The 17710-nt window shown below is 39.1% G+C and overlaps 1 protein-coding gene across 1 annotated transcript in view; it reads right to left on the minus strand.

Annotated features, from left to right (window-relative positions):
- Positions 1 to 17710, minus strand: part of LOC145983021 (relaxin receptor 2-like) — a gene marked incomplete at its 5' end in the record, with an annotated part of 151354 nt that overhangs the window by 96594 nt on the left and 37050 nt on the right. Inside the window, one exon of the mRNA XM_083116301.1 lies at positions 17511 to 17582. Within this exon, the coding sequence (XP_082972427.1) occupies positions 17511 to 17582 (72 nt within the window). The remainder of the gene's footprint in view (positions 1 to 17510; positions 17583 to 17710) is intronic.

A 17710-nucleotide genomic window follows, 5' to 3' on the forward strand; every position in this document is an offset into this window, starting at 1 on the left:
CAATGGGAGAAAGGACAATCTTCACTCTTCACGAGCCCCGCGATGTGGCGCCAAAAACTTGCTACGTCCCGCGTAGCGGAGCACTTCACAAGTACACTTACCTTATAAGCTCAGCAGAGCATGCAGGATAATCCCAGGGTTCGGGCTAAGTTACTGCGTTCCTTCCCCTTGGATCCACAGGTGAAGTCCAATGACAACCCACGAGGTTGTCCTCCTGATGCAGGTATCCACAAGTACGAAATACACTTTCGAAGTAAAGAAAAACCGCAATATGTTCAACTTTACGTTTATTATAGACACGCACGTATATCATGTAATACTAAAATTACAATTCAAATACTTTCGAACGATACAACACGAGACGCGTAAGCCTATCTTTTCCGTAACGCGAAGCATCTCTTGCTACTTCAAATCTCTCCGCGCGACTACTAACCGTTTTTCTCTGGAAGGCGAAAACACCTCCTCAGTTACAGTGTTACCAGACACAATAACCTTTTAATACTAGGAAGTTGATAAAAGCAAACAGTAATATATTAGAAATGTACAGTAATCTGGCACAGTGAATTTAGGTATGTGGTGGCAACAATTCAATGAAAAGCCCGTGATCTTCTCACACCACAAGAGTTTAAATAAATCAACAATGGCTTTCAAAATATAAGAAAAACGAACGGCGTTTGCCAGAAGCATGAAACAACAAATAGATATAAGGAACTTAACTCAGAAATTATTAACTTAGGCTTCTCTAACTTCATTAAAATGAAACTTACAACAATCTTTAGAATATTTAAAAGCTAATGAAACGATTAATGTTGAAACTATGTAAATTGCTAAAATTTTCCGCTATTCATACTTGTAGATTGCAACAAACAGCTGGTTAGCCCCACGTTATGGGCTCCACTTGCAACAAACAAGGCCGTCCGCCCGTTGCCAAATCACACGACACACCGGCTCGGTCCCCTCGACAGACAAAGACCGGGCGTCGCTGCCTACCAAATATCTTTCTGTTATAAATATATAAATGCCACGACTACGCTCAGTTCCTGCGGGGCATGAGACCCCGCATCCCAAAGTTCGAGTAAGGGTCTGTTTCAAGATAATAATATAATCAAAAGTTAAATTTACACTTACATAACCAAGACTTCAAATTATATTAACCCTTTCTCATGCTTGAACTCCACCGCAATCGCACCCGCATCCCACTGACCAGTGAGGATACGCATACGATTCGCGATTGAAATCAGCATAATCAATTCTGGCGTCCTTTGGATTGATAAGGCCTCCGCCTCACTGACCAGTAACGGCGGGACACCTCTCCAACCAAAAGGAAGTCAGTTAATTTATACTTATTAGGCAAACTTACTACAAAGAAATACCAAAAAACGATTATAAATTTATTTACTAATCCATATATATATGTTAGGATAAAAGAAAGTATACAATCTTCAGATCGAGAGAAAATAACAATGCCAAAATTTAATTTCTGTTCAAATAACTTCCGAAAACATAGACTGAAACTTGCTTTCTCATAAAATACAATCCAGAGAGCTCTCTCTTATATAGATATATATATATCGTCCATATCCCAGCTTAACTTGGTTTCAATAAACAGGTGACAAATTAACAGCAATGATCGACAATTTCCATTAACCAAAACCAAAAGAAAATTACATAAACTTCTTATCCGTAAATATCTATTTGTGCTTCTGTCATATTTTCACTTCAGTATTATGTACTTTAGAACTCTCGACGTATACTACCCTCTTCGGGGCCAACCTCCAATAACATTCATAACTAAAGATAAGGGGAGCCTGTCTCTACCCAATTACCAAAGCCATCTCTCGGCCACAAACTACAAATGTTCACGTGGAATTCCATAACATAACAGGGGACACTGTCTACCCTCTTTGGCTACTTACATTGCAAAAGCAAAACAATAGACTTTTACATAAAACGGATTTCTATAAAAACATTTACTCGACCGGTCACCTATTATAACTGTTTCAAAATTATATCTAACATAAAACCAAAATAAGAAAAATCAATAAACGTTCCGGATACTCAGACTTTAGAAACGGACGTGAAACTATATAAGTTATTAGATTTAAGAGACATCCTCTGACCAGAGGTATGCTCTCGGATTTAAGTATCAAAGAAACAAATTTATTTAAATGAACCTCCTGACCAGGAGAATTCAGAATGATTTAGAAATTACTCGACGAGAAGGATGTATATCTAGAATTTATATCGGAGTCACACTGACCAGTGCCAACTTCGACTGAATTTAAGAATCAAAATTTTAAATTATTAAGATTAAATAAGTATGAATCAAATTATTTATATGCTCGCTAAATCCCCTTTAAGGATCATGCTGACCAGCACAAATCCTGAAAGGTGGCTTACGGAGAACCTCGGACATTGTGGAAGGGAGAGCTGACCAGCCACTCCCCACACAAAGCCCGTATTCTCCCAGCCCTGGACCTCGACAAGCGATTTAATCACCTAACGATTTCGGAATCTACTGCTATACTCATTGAATCTGCCAGCGAGAACGCTGATATTTATACTTGCGAGATTGCGCAATCCTATTTCTCAACAAAAGATTTCGACAAACTGAAAAGTTATTTTTAGCATCTAACAATTACCCTTTCCAAAAGACATATCCAGAAACACAATGCAAGCTAAACTTATTTACAAACCCACGCAGCGCCGAACGAAAAGAACTCATTGTTGTTAAGGAAGAAAAACAACGCAAGCTTCTACTTGCTTTGCGTTCTTTCTCGTTGGGCCGAAACTGCGTTACAATGTTAACAAAGATAAAAAAAAATGTACATTCAAAAGATTAAAACTCCAAATGAATTTATACGAGGGCTATTAAATATTAAAAAGATTTGCCAAAAATTTTTCAATCTTTACAAGATATGTGTATAATTTTGATTATAAAGGCGGCCATATTAGAAAATTGGGTGAAGGCATTAATATATTTATGAATATATATATGAATTATTAACTGTATAATACTAATAATAATAATATTAAAAAAACACCAAGTAATGGCAAACTCGGGGTCATTACAAATGTTTGACAAGAAAAGCCTGGTCCGTCAGGATTTGCTAAATTAAATATCCTTGAAGGAAAGGTTTCAAGTGCATGGCGTCTTTTTGTGAATGAGAGGATGCTTCGTCACATAAAATCCTGCACTTAAGAAGAAGCTCATCGTCAAACTGGAGGAAATGAGGGTCTGTTACATTACGGGAACTTGATTCATTTATCGCAATTTGTATGCTCTCGGAACACATTGTGCGAAAAGTCTTGAATTAGACAGTTTGTGGGACAGTACCTGGGCACCACTATTTCTTTGTGAAACCATGGCTAGGGACAGATTTCTTGAAATAATGCGATATCTGCGTTTTGATCATAAAACAACAAGGTCCGAACGCATAAAAAGTGACAAGTTTGCGCATGTGTCCGAAATATGGAGTTCTTTCATTGAAAATTGTGGCAGAAATTACATTCAGGAGCACACATCACTGTAGATGAACAGCTATTTCCTACAAAAGTTAGGTGTAGATTTGTGCAATACATGTATGACCATAAGGTGTGTAGTACAGTCGGAGAAAGAATTACCTGGGCCACGGGACCTAGAATTTCGTAACGTCTTAAAGCCTGTTGTTTATGCAACCCAAATAACAAATTCTTCCCTTAAGTTTGTCTGGTGGATCTGAGTTCTCGGGAAGGATTGAGCATTGATAGCATGAATCACATGACTCATGCCCCAGCAACAACAAACAACGGCTGGGTGTTACGTGGCCTCAAGAAGAACATTTCAGCAACTGGTTTCTTAACAAGATCTACTCGTAAGAAAATATTTTTCGACTGATACTAGTCATTGTCAAGAAGGTTCACTGAAATGATGGTTCTCATCACGGGCCACATGCCACACGCTAATGGTTTAAGTCCAGTTTATGTCCTGGACCTACAGATTAAAGTGGGATCCGAACCAAATATTCCTCTATCTGGTATTGAATTCGGAAGCCTTTGATTACATGTCGAAGACGTTACCACTACGCCATCGGAGAGGCAATGGGACGCATTGAGAAAGAGACGAGTGAAACCATATTTGACGTAAATTTTAAAAATAAGACAATATTTTGTGGTCACAGTTTCGAACCGTGGGAGAGGCATATATATTTTTTGTCCCATCGTCCATTTCACGAGTTTATAATTCTTCCTCAGCAACACGATTAAGAGGAGTGGTAGAAGATAAGCGAAGTAAAATAACTGAAACAGAAATAAAAGGAAAAAGCGAAACAAATTTTATCCATAATATTCTGCAGTCACTTCAGTCGTGTTCAAGGAATCCCACCTTTAAAGAGAGCCGTGGTCTCTAACTTGTCTTTTCCCCTTCCTTTGTGCTCTCGATTCCCTCTGTCACGATTGGTCTAAAACTAATTAATGCGACGTTAATTAAACAATCTAAACAACGAAACAATGCACAACTGCTCAACATTCCAATTTTTTTCGAATCGGAAAACAATTGAGATGCAGTAAAATGAAGCAAGAAGCAGTAATAAACTGGGAATTTGGTACGGTATAGAATTAAATCGGTGAAGATGTTCCATTTGATTGGATTTTTGTTATTTAGTGTCGCTATTCTTTCACTTTTGGCAAATAGCGACGATGAAGATGAGTAATGAGTGATGATATGATGACATTGATTAACGGACACTCACCAAGAACACCCATGGCCAAGCCGAGATTCGAACCAGGGGCTCATGCTGTCGTAGTGCGCTGTGCTAACCACTCCGCCACGGAGGTTGGTTAGGAGTGGACATTATACCATATTTTGTGTGCGCAATTGGGATCAATCAATGGAATGACTAGGCATAGTATATTATTAATATATTCATATCATAATATCACGTCATATTATTCGGCACGAAGTAACATCATAGACATTCAATCTTGCATTATTGCCTTTCAACTATTTCTTCGACTTCAGGTTAATAACATCAATAAGATAAATTATGAAACAAATTATAATGAATGTGGGATATTGACAGTTATTTCGAATTACCTGACACAAGCAACATTAAGCAGACTCGGTGAGCAAGCTCATTAAGTGGTCAACCTTCGATCTCGTCACCAAAGTTCCCGGATTTGAGTACCGTCCTTGTCACAGGTGTTTGAGTATTTCGTCATTAATTTCATGTAATGGTCACTCGTCCGCGACTAGGAAGAAAAGTGATGTTACGCAACAAAACTAATAAAAATAAACATGATCGAAGAGTACTTATTTCATCTCTCACGAAATCTCCTATAAAACCGGGATATATGAAATATATGTATCTTCACATACTTTTTCGATTTCTATATTTAACTAGCCGAGACCGAGAACGAGAGAGCAATTTTCAATTCGAGAAACCGAGAGACGGAGACACTGTAAAGTCTTGTTTCTTTCTTGACATCTTCCTAATTGAGTTGTTGTTCTGTTCGTTATTGGCTTTGTATTGGCAATTATTGTCATTATTCCTCCCCTGTAGGTAAACCATAACGACGATTTATGATGAAATACAGTAGAGCAGATAAAAGGGCAAGAACAAGAGAGTCATGCGTGCCCGGGACTTCAACCCAGAACCCTACGTAACGAGATTTGAAATTCTGGAGAAGGCATCTGTGTTTCGCTTGGCTTTCTCTGTCCTCAACTTCTGTTATTTTATCATGCACGTATAATTAAAATGGATCTGAGAAAATACGTTGCGATCCATTATTGTGTTGGTTAGATGCTATAAATGTGAACTCCAACATGGAATAAATTATTCCCTTTTGTATGTGGTTGAACATGAAATTTTCTTACACTGTGACAATTTCTTTTTTAGTTTTTCTGCACAGGTAAGCTAATCTGGACTGGACCTTCAGTTTAAAATGACATACGAACTACGACGTGCATCCACCGTGTATCGAACCCGGGATCCCTTGATTATAAGGTGACGACGTAATCATTACGCCATCGAGGAGACCCCGTGAGAAAATATTATTCACTCGATCTATACAATAATTTATTTAAACATTTACATTTTCGTTTTCTTCTTTCTTTTTTGTTAACTACTCTTCTACGACTCTTTTTTTGTCTTGGAATTTCTTCTTGTTTCAGGAAAAAAATAATACATGCAGGCTGGATACCCCCCCCCCCCCATACAAATAGATAGAAAGCTCACTCTCGAGAACTAATTTATAAATAACGTAACCATTAGGAAACAATTCGAACGTTAACTGATATAACTACAGATGAAACAATACTTACAGACGCTAACGAAATATCTATTCTTGTATAAGCTCACAGGCAACAGGTATCTGGTGAGTCATTCACTCTTGCTAACTACGAGCGAAGATCACGGAACCAAAGTATGGCAAACAGGCGTCTGCTCTACGAAACTAGGGTTAGCAGACGAGGCCCGTGTTCCTGTTATCAATGACGTACGAAATAAGGAGGAACACAACTTTCATATCAAACTAGACCTGTGTTTTGGTCCCGTCATTGCATGTAAAACACTTTCTCGTCGTGGCCTTGAAGGCCTACGTAAAGGCTTCTCTGCAAGAAAGATATCTTACCATTGAGGGGAGGAAAAGTGTGTGTGTGTATCGAGGTCCTTCAACTCTCGTATTCTTCTTCATTTCAGAACGCGTGCTGTATCGTCGATTTAATCTAATCTAGCCGTTGTAGGTTCTGTTTCTGTTCGGTAATTTCACATTCTCTTCCTGCTTATGTTATTCGCGACGAAGCTTCTGGTTTCGATAATCTGGACGATAACGGAATTATGTTGGTTGGTTGATTTGGTGTCTTAAGTCCACTTTATGCACAGTAAGACTAATCGGGAATGCACCTACAGTTTAAAGTGGTATCCGAACCACTAATTGCGTACACACTACTTTGCTGCTAGATATTTGCATGCTAAGATGTAGGAAATGCTACATTTTGAGTGTGTGGAATTAAGATTTATTTCTGATACGAAGAATCGGAGAATGGAGTTTGAATTATAGCCCCCCCCCCCCCCCACACACAGGATATCGGCCGTGGTTTTTATAACGAAATATAACATGGATGAATTGTGTCAAGAAAACTGGAGCCTATTCACATCCCTACGGAACTTGGAAGAAAGTACACGTAGAAATTAGAAAGTTCTGTTCCGACAAAATCGGGACGTATAGTAAATGAAAAAGCAAAGTGCTACCTTGTGCTTTACAGCAAGCCATGAAGGCGTGTATGGGGTGCGGAGTTAGGGTCCCACACTTTCTTGTTACGGCCGAAGGTGGGGATAATGTGATCAGCACCACGCCCCTGGCCGCCTTTACCCCCCAAGTTTCCTAGAGGTACCCACTTTATACGACGTTGGGTGGGCGCCGGAGCCACTTGAACAGGTGGACAAAATTCCAATTCTTCCTAGTCGGAGATCGAACTCAGATCTCTCGCATGGTAATCAATCTCCCTAACGACCGAGCTACCGCGGCACATATAGTATAGTAGCCTTTGTAATTAAGGCAATAATTATTTTAGCGTTTCGTTCAACGGTTTTAGGGGAATAATTTTCGGACATAGGCTATAACTCTTGTCGGTTCTGCGACCTGGCTTGAGAAAAGGCGATTTTATGACGAACAACATTCCACCTGATGTCACGTGACTTTCCTACATTTCCTGTGGCTGTTGGCTATTGCATGAAAGACGAGTTGCTCCTTGAGACAGACAGAATCACCCGATCACCTAAAGGTGCAATGTGTGTTGCCTACCTTTCCGGCATTATTTACTGCCATTAAAGTCTTATGGGGAAGAACTTTTTTCCATCACTGTACATGTAAATTCCGCCATTGTGTGAGGGAAGCACTGCCAAGTGGCAACAGCTGACCGGCGGGGTCGAGTGATTCACGTCAGACACTTGCTGTACAGACTGTAAGCGGTGCACGATGTTTGTGTGCAATCCGTGTTTCGAAGTGGGCTGGCTGTTAGTACTCGTAAAGCTGTAGTATTCGTGTACTATGTTTGTTTTTTATTTCATTTTGTGAAATAAATCTGTTGTTCAGGATATGGGCTTTCTGTGCAGTGTGGTGATACATGGCAAATATACCAAACACGTTCGGCATTAAATTCTGGCTTGCAGTTGATGTCGACAGTAAGTACCTGATAAATGGTTTCCCTTATTTGGGTAAATATGAAGATCGCCCAGCAGATCAGCCTGTTGCAGAATATGTTGTACTTCGCTTGATGGAACCCTTTGTTGGAAAAGGAAGAAATGTCACAACAGTTAATGACTTTACGTCAAGGAAACTCGCCGAAACCCTTAAAAGCTAAGAACACTACCTGTAGTAACAATAAGACGTTCAAGAAAAGAAGTGCCTCAGCAGGTAAAAATATCTCGTCTATAACAGTATTCTACAGTTCTGAGTAGCGCTGACAGCACACTCACTGTGCACCAAGGAAAAAGAAACAAAAACGTTCTAATTCTCCGTTCCATGCATTCAAACATGTGTATTGTTGGTGGTGTAAAGAAACTCCCTGAAACTGTCAGCTTTTACAACAACACAAAGTTTGGTGTGGATGTAGTCGATCAGATGGTTCGTAAATTTTCCATAAAAGCAGCATCGCGAAGATGGCCAGTTCATGTATTCTACAACATTTTGGACCTAGTCGCTCTCAATGCATATATTTTGTACAAGAGTACAACTGGCAAAAATTTTGGTCGTCACTTGTGCCTGATGAAACTTTCTGAAGAACTCCGAGAAGGAAACAACAGAATCTCACAGCAGCCCAATCTACAGATTGTCTCCTATGAGCCTCCAGGAAAACGACAGCGTCGACAGTACCAAACATTCAAATGCAGAAACAAAGCAGGAGACTTATGTGAGCAGTGTGGAAAATGTGTAAAAATTGTTAAAAATACTGCACCAATTGCATTGCAGATGATGCCAAATAAGTAAATTTATTGTTATTGCATGAAATAATTTTAATTTTTATTTGTATTCATGTTTGTGAAAACAGGAACGGGGTCATGTATTCATTTCTGTGAAATTAAAGATGTGTAGTGAAACAATTAAAAAATATTAACAAACAAAACTATAAATATAACCCACTTTTTCCATGGAGATCTATTTTACCGCTGTCGCGGTTCTAGTTATAAAAAAAGGCCCGCGGTTTTAGTGTTTTAAGTGAAGGGCTAGAAGGAAGAAATCTGAGTAATGGAGAAAATTGGATCAATCGTTACACACATTACCTTTAAGAAATGGAGTTTCTAACAAGACGTAGTACACTACATTAGTGCGTGAAGAGAAAAACTCAGAGAAAAGCTTCATTACACAAGAAGAGAGAGCAGATCACGACTTCGATGGATGGACAACGTCGGTGAAAACGTGCGGACGATGAAAATTCCAGCATGGAGGAGAAGAATTGATGACGGAGTGGAATGGAGGCTGATTGCGGAGGAGGCCAAGGCCCACCAAGGGCTGTAGAGCCAGAAAGAGAGAGGGAGTATGCACAAGTATTATTTGGCAATTTGTTGGCTATTTTTATACATTTTTCGCTTACGTCCTACGTTTGATGAGATTGTTATTTAGGGCCCCTTTTATGCTACTTTTGGATAATCGCGACGATGAGGATGGGTGATGATATGATGAAGGGACACTCATGCTCGGTACGAGATTTTAACCCGGCGCCCCAGGCGTAGTAGCGCGTTTTGTTAAACCACTCCGTCACGGAGGTCGGCGAGGACAAACTGATGGAAAACTTGCTTCGTAACACTGAAAGTGCATGTTTAATTAATATATAGGCGATAAAGCACAAGCCATGCCTTAACCTGGATCTGAACCAAGGACTTCTGCATTCGGAGCTTGTTAGGCTAACCACAACACCAAGAATGCAATTTCTCCCTTTCAGAGGAATGTTCTGTAGATGAGGGTGCTAACCCTGTCCGTTAAAAATCAAATTAAAATCCAGTTCCTGCTGCATAATTCGTTATACGAGTATCATTCCACTCAGGCACAGAGTTTACTTGCATGTGAACTAGCTAAGCGGATTTTTTTTGCAGCAGAAACTACAGAAAGAGTCGCCACATCTGTGATGTGGAGAGCTGAAACCCTAGCCATTGGAGGAACTCTGATGGTCGGTGAATGTTCACGAATGGAGTTTTTTGCATTCGTTGCAAAACAACTCCTGAATATTGAATGAAGCAATTTCCGCTTCCCTCAGAGAACAACACGTTCTACTGCAATTATGGGCTTTTCCAGTGCACCTGCTTAACTTCAGATGAAAGTAATATTCTCCTCATTTTCAAACGGAAACTTTGTAGGATGATTATTTTCTAAACTCGCAGTCATCTGTTGTTTGCTTGAAATACAATACACCAATTATACTCCTGGAATCCGATTTATGGTAATGATTATTATGAACTCTAGTGCAGAGATTTGGCCCTTGGGTACCTCCAAGCAGTCCATCGCCTAAACACATTTCTCGACTAGAAGAATTGCAGTGGAAGTTCTATACTAAGCGGGCCTTCCCAATGGCGCAGTGGTAGCGTCGTCGCCTTGTAATCAAGGGGTCCCGGGTTCGATACCCGGTGGAGACACAAGTGGTTCGGACCCCACTTTAAACTGTAGGTTCAGTCCAGATTAGCCTTACTGTGAATAAAGTGGACTTAAAACACCAAATCAATCAATCAATCAATCTATCCTAAGCCCTAAAGAGCGCATGGAAATAATTTGAAAAACACATGATTGAACTATACGTAGATGTAGAGAAACGTGAGGCCTGTAGCAATTTAAGCTACTCATTTAACTTCACTAGTTCCTCGGCAGGCAGTCAGCAATGAAGTGTTGCTCCCGAATAACCCATCAGGTACTTCTCTCCGAGTTTAAGCTGCGTGGCTGCCACCTGACGGCTCAACTGCTAAACTCCCCCAAATTATATAATGTTGGCATATGGTTATGAGGTTGTTCCTGTTCACGCATTCAAGAGATGGTTGGGGACAAGGGGAAGTGGCAACCAATAAACGGAACAAATTCTGATGAAAACTGCTGAAGAGATGGCCTGGACAAGGAGGTAGTATTGAATATATTTTGCGTTCGTAAGACTTTAGGCAGGGTGTAAGGGATGACCCTTACGGAAGGAAATCAAATGCCAACCTATCCTCCACGTAGTACACCCCGGACTCCATTTTGCAGACTAACGGGACTCTGGCGTCTGGACTCACAGCCAGTAGTTTTTTATGGGGCTTTGTGCTGTGTCCTGTCGATGCGTACTCGTGATTGCCCTACCATCTATTTAATCGCCACTCATCTCTATCGTCGCGATTAGCCAAATGTAGCAGAAAGGTGACGTAAAATAAACGCAATCAACAAATGATTTTCAAAAGTTGAATGTCTTGCACTGTCTTTAAAAGAATGAGCAGTTTCCTTACAAAATTTTATGAAACTTAGATGAATATAAATGTGCATTTCATTTATAGTTAGTCGAAGTATGACCTTATTTTCGTTCATTTTATTTGTGTTACTTAGCACCACTTTTGGCTAATCGCGACGACGAGGAAGAGCGGATGATATGAGGAAATTCGTGAGGGGCACTCGCAAACAACACCCATGACGAAATCGGGATTAGAACACGGGATCCCTGTCGTCGTAACGCGCTGTGCTAACCAACCACTCCACCAAGCAGATCGGCTGAAATTATTTTCTGAACACTGTGTATGTCGTAACTATTTTAATTCTGTGCTTCTTAAAAACACATGGTACCTATTACGATAATAGGTTTTTATTATATAAACCTGCATTTTTAAATATAAAAACCTTAAACATTGTATTTAAATATAATATAGTTGGCTATTAGATCTCATTCAACATTTATATCCTGAATTATTTAATTCATCCGTCTTCTTGTTACGGAACCATCACTGTGCATACATAACATCTTTCTATTTATTGAATTATATATTTCATAATCTCCAAATTTGTTTTCCCTTTGACTTTTTCCGGCTGATAAAAACATTTTTCCATTCAGTGAGCTTAAAAATGTGTTTGTGGTGGTCACAGTCTCACCCCCCTTCTCCCGCACACGCACGCACACACATATCTCCGGTTTATTGAAAAGTGCTTAACAGTTCAAAGGAGGATATGCGTGTAGTGACCACAAAGTTCCACAGTACAAATCGATTCAGATTACCGAGGATCGTAATATTCGACATAAATATCTGTTAAAGCTTAAACATCACTTTTACATACTCCATTTTATGCAATCGTTCAACATTAACTATCCACGAGGACTGCTTAAAATTCCAGTTAAAAATGCCTCTCCATTTCGTTATTGATATGCGTATCAGTTCTATGTAAATATTCCACACAATTATTTTCGTTTGCAATAATAGTAAAGTAAGTATTATCAGATTCCTACAGAATGTTCATTGAAGAGGATGATATGTATACACACACACAGGGTGTCATTAAAATGGTGTCCGCGGACCATAGAAACGTATAGAGGACATCAAGACAAACAACTGGTCTTTGTACCACATTTGTATTTCGCACATCGTTTCGTCACAATGAACGTTCAAATAGATAACATTTTATGGCATCTGTGACGTTGATTGCTTGATTAGATCTGAGTTTGTCTTGGAGTCAACTTTATGCACAGAAAGGGTAATTGAGACTGGACCTAAAGTTTAAAGTGGAATCTGAACGAGTATGTGCCTCCACCGGGTTCGAATCCTGTACCTGCTGATTACAATGCAGCGACGTTACCAGTACTCCATCGGGGAGGCCAACGTTGCTTTCTGTCGAGAAACGGCTTATGCCAGTGTTACAAGGAAAACATATATTCTGCGAAATGTGACTTACTATAACTTGACAAGTTTAAAAACAAGAGGCTGCAATCCATTGTTTGCGCACCTCACATCACATTTCCCCACTCCATTGTCTGCGGCGACGTTTATTCGCAGTGTTGCAAACTGGAGGGAGCTGAATCCTCTGAGAATTTTCAACGAGATTTGAATGTGAAAGGCATGAATTAGTATCCCGTCACCTACGCTACCTATTGATTGCGCTAAATTCTAAATACATTTTGATGTTTTCCCTTTAAACCTTAAATGAATTAAGTTATATTAGGGATATTTCTTACCAGCATAAGAAATGTATGAAATAAAACGATAGAAAAATGAAAAATATATAAACGATAGAACTGAGCTCACCTTCTAAATGTTTTCCAGTTCTCCTTCATCCGTTTCACTCTCCCACTCATCCGAGTCTGTGTCTACCGATGAATCGGTGTCCGTGTCTGAATCGGCTCCACCAAGTCTAATTTATTAGTTCATCTACACGCTCGTCCATAAGTCCATCTCTTTCAAAGTAAGAATCTTGCAGCCAAGAGTAAAGAGCATGAACATTTCAATGCTTTAGAAAAGAACACAGGCAAGCGTGTTATCAGATTGCCTTCTCGTGGTGATTGTTGCGATAAACAAACGAACCACCACCCCACTCGGTAAAAAAAAACAAAAAAAACTGGACACTGCTCGATGTCGCATTCAGGAAATGAAATCATTCGCCCTGTAGTTTCTCTTCGTTATAAACCTTAACGCACGTGCGTAATACTACAGTTTACGATCGGCGCACCGCACGCATTTTCAAAGGCCGGATTAAATAAAATGAACCACTGATATAATAGGAGCCTGCATGCACCGTCACGCTAAACAGTGAAAATTGTTTGTCATATTTGTTTTAGCTTAATTTTGCTGAGTTGGCACCACTGGTACTCTCAACGCCAGACCAGTGAGTAGAAGAGTGGTAGGGAGGATGACGTAATACGAAGTGTTCCGCAGCGATCTGCGCATATCGGGACTTAACTTGTCAGGCTATACCAACGACATTATGTGTTGTAAGCCGTGACGGCGAGAGGGAAAAGTGACTGGGGGGAGCGGAAAGGGGGCGACAAATTTTGTTGGGAGGCAGTCACATTTAAACACCCGGAAACATATATAATATAATATACAGGGTGTTTCAAAACTACTTTTACAAACTTTGAGGGCTGGTTCCTCAAACCAAAACAATAAAAAAAGTTCATATAAACATATGTCCGAAAATCCTTAGTTTCTCAGTTATTAATGAAAGTTTACGTTCAATGCATTTCAAGCTACAATCCACCAACTTAAGTTTGTAACCAATAATAAAATTAATTTTGTTAGATAATTCGAATGATATTATTGATATAAGTCTGCTGATGTACTCATGTATCCTAGATGGCGATGTGTTGCCAATGAGACTTGTTTACATTTGTCATTTGTGTACATTCGTGAGTAATCTGTTTCTCTTGTGTTGCAAGTTAGGTGAACCATGGCAGGATATCCATATCGTGAACAGGCAGATATGATTTTTATGTAGGGTCGCGCGAATGGCAATGGACGCGAGGCTGCACGGTTGTGTCAGATGGCGTTTCCAGATCGGAGCCATCCAACATTTGATGCTGCTTTTCGTATCCAAAAGAAAGTGGTGGAGAGTATGAGGCAGAAGGGAGAGAAACGAAAGCTATAAATAAAATAATAGGAACAACATAAGCGGTTTACACGTGAAGCCATGACACCATCAATTGTCCAATATTATTTTTTTCTATACAGATATTACTCTTGAATGGTATTTCATTTTTTAACTATAGAATATTTATTTATTTATTTATTACCTTGTTATTTAATTGTCTCTAATGTGTATATTTACTACGTAGGAAATAGGTTTGTAGTAAAACGTTCAGAAAAATTTTGTAGTCATGTATGTACTGGTATAGCTGTTTCATCCACTGAAGACTTATTGGTATGTTTAATTTAAGTTTTTACACAATATGGGTTTTGTGGAAATTGTGAGGAACAGCCAAATGTTTAAAGCCTATCGGAAACTATCTATAATTTTTGGATTTGAATCCACATAGCCTAATCTATTAACGCTAAAACTTCAAAATGTATATCTGGTTAAAGCATTCCATCTGGCGTCACAATTTGCAGAGAATTTCTCACTAGACTGTTCAGAAGTTTAGAATTAGTTCCATGAATGAGAACAACTGTTTCAGTTGAGAAGGCTTGACAGTTTCACTGAACGCAATAAAACAGCAATGTCCAGTCCCCATGGATCATCAAATAGAAGAGATGCGAGCTTCTCATTCCACACATGTCGCGACAGTTTTGTGATAACACTTGGAAAACAACAGAAATAACAGAACTCTAAAGCTATTCTGGCAATCGCAACATAATGGACGTTGTAAATTTCGCCCACAGCAATCTCAGAACGAAGAATAGAGGTGCATGCGAGTAATTGATAGTTATCAATTCCATTGCTGTAACAACTTCGCTGCTGCTCCTACAGCGCAATTATATCTGCCGAATGTAAAGTTTTCTATTCTGCTGTGACGTAATGGGAATTTCGTAAATGTAGGAAACAGGCACCGTCTATGTCAGAGATCACGCATTGCACGCTTAATCCTAGAATATAGCTATCAGTCTTGGATATTTTGGGAGTTTTCGTAGTAATGGTAGTAACGTTTACTTAACACTTGCTAGAAAGTAACTACGAAACTAAAACAGAGTTTTGAAACTATCCTAACAATCACAACATAATGGACGCGTAAACTTTCTCTGCAGCAATTTGAGCTTGTTTCTTTTAAGACCACTTTATGCACAGAAAGGCTCATCAGGACTATACTTACAGTTTAAAGTGGGATTCCGCGTACGCAGGATTTTATTTCGGAGGGGGCTGGAATTTAAAAGATGGATAATACATAGCTGCATTATATTTGGTAACCACAAATAACCTTCGATTTGAAATTTGTTGAAGACAAAAATGGTAATAGGGAGTCATTTTAAGGGGAATTAGCACATACCAATTTGGTTTTCCCAAGTTATTTACCGCTTTCCTTTGAAAATTTTGATTTTTCCTAAATTTCGGGAGGGGATGTAGCCCCGTCAGTTCCTCCCCTGAGTACGCCAATGATCCTAACCAATAGGTGCTTCCACCAGTGCTCGAAGCGGGGAGGGGGGTGCGGGGGATAGTATACCCCCACCTATCAAAGTTTTCGCAAAACATCCCTCCAGCTATCTCATAGTAGCACATTATACAATAGTTCTCACAGGATCCCACATGCAGGAGAACTAAGGTATGATGCAAAAACTTCCACAGCAACATGCTTTTGTGTAGAAGCTAGATTATTCTTTGGGAAGGAGAACAAGTAGAGAATAAAACATGTTACTGCAATGTACATAATACTAATATCCTAAATAATAAATTTATTGTTAAGAAGGCTACAATAACCTACAACATGTAATAATTACACGTACATGCAGTTCTCAAGTATCACCCATGACGACAAGCGATGAAAATACCAAAGGATCTTCGAAAGAAGAATTATAAAAATATGTAGACCAAAAAATGCATAGGAATGGAGAATAAGAAGGAATGAATAGACATTTAATATTAGAAAGTCCAAATAGAGTCAGACGGGGGAGAGTCAAATGTAGAACTTTAAAAAGTCCGACAAAAATTACAACTCAAATTTATTAGGCGCATCCAGAAAGTAAGTTTCCCTTGGGTTGTGCACAAAAAGGAAACATTATTTCATTCATTGATTTATTGCCACAGATACAGCACTTATCCAGTGTAGTCTTTCTTTTAATTGCTAAAATACTTCCAAGGAAGAATTTTTTGAATTCGCTGCTGCATTATATGATACATACATTGCAAAATCATGTAGCAATTTAAGCTAAGAGATTACTATTACTTTCATATCACTATGTAGATATTAAATAAATGGGCCATTCCACAGAAAGTGAGTATAGATGTCCCCACTGTAACAGTCCATAAAACACAATTATCTCTTCATAAATTCAGCATGACAAAAAGTAATCAAGCATAGCATGTCCTAACGGTCAGCAGTTTGGAATGTGTTTTATCAATTTCACTTTGAATGTGTATCCAATAAAGAGACACCTTGAAAGCACGGTTCAAATGGCTCAAATGCAAACCTACAGTGCGTTCGTTTTGACTCGTGGCATAGATAGCTTATTTTTACGCACATATCTTTAACATGCAGAAATTTGTATTTATATTGCATAGCAAGTACTAATCTGTGTTACGTATAAGAGTTGTTCAAAGTGATGGACAACTGCATTCACACATTCCCGGCATATTTTGATCAAATTTTGATTCGAACATTTTTATTTCATTACGCAAAGATAAAGTTGAGAAAAATGAGATAGAAAATACTGTAAGAAGTTCTACACTCTGCCTTGGGAATCTGCATAACGGTATGGAAGGGGAGAAAGCAAGTGAAAGCGAGTGGGCGGAGCGAGACAGTGCGCGCTGCTGCAAACGGCTGGTAGCTGTCGTCTCGTATCAACATACTGCAGGCTAAGGCATAGCCAATTGAGTTCAAAGGAGACTACTTCTAAACCATGCATACAAGTAAGAGTAGATTAGCTATTACATTAAACGGAAACTTCTCTACTTACAATTGGAGTAGTTTTGTAAGATTTGTGAAGGTGTTGCCTTGTAAGACGGTGAGCTTATTATTAGAGAGAAACCTGGAAGAAAAAAAGATATATTACAAATGCACGTACATAAATGAACACTTGTGCTGGTTTTGGACAATTTAATCTACATACTAAAGGCACAATATCAATGTGCCATAAAAACTAAATCGTTTGGTCTA

This window comes from Lepisma saccharinum, unplaced genomic scaffold (genome assembly GCF_977018435.1).
Source record: "Lepisma saccharinum unplaced genomic scaffold, izLepSacc3.1 HAP1_SCAFFOLD_555, whole genome shotgun sequence".
NCBI classification, from domain to species: domain Eukaryota; kingdom Metazoa; phylum Arthropoda; class Insecta; order Zygentoma; family Lepismatidae; genus Lepisma; species Lepisma saccharinum.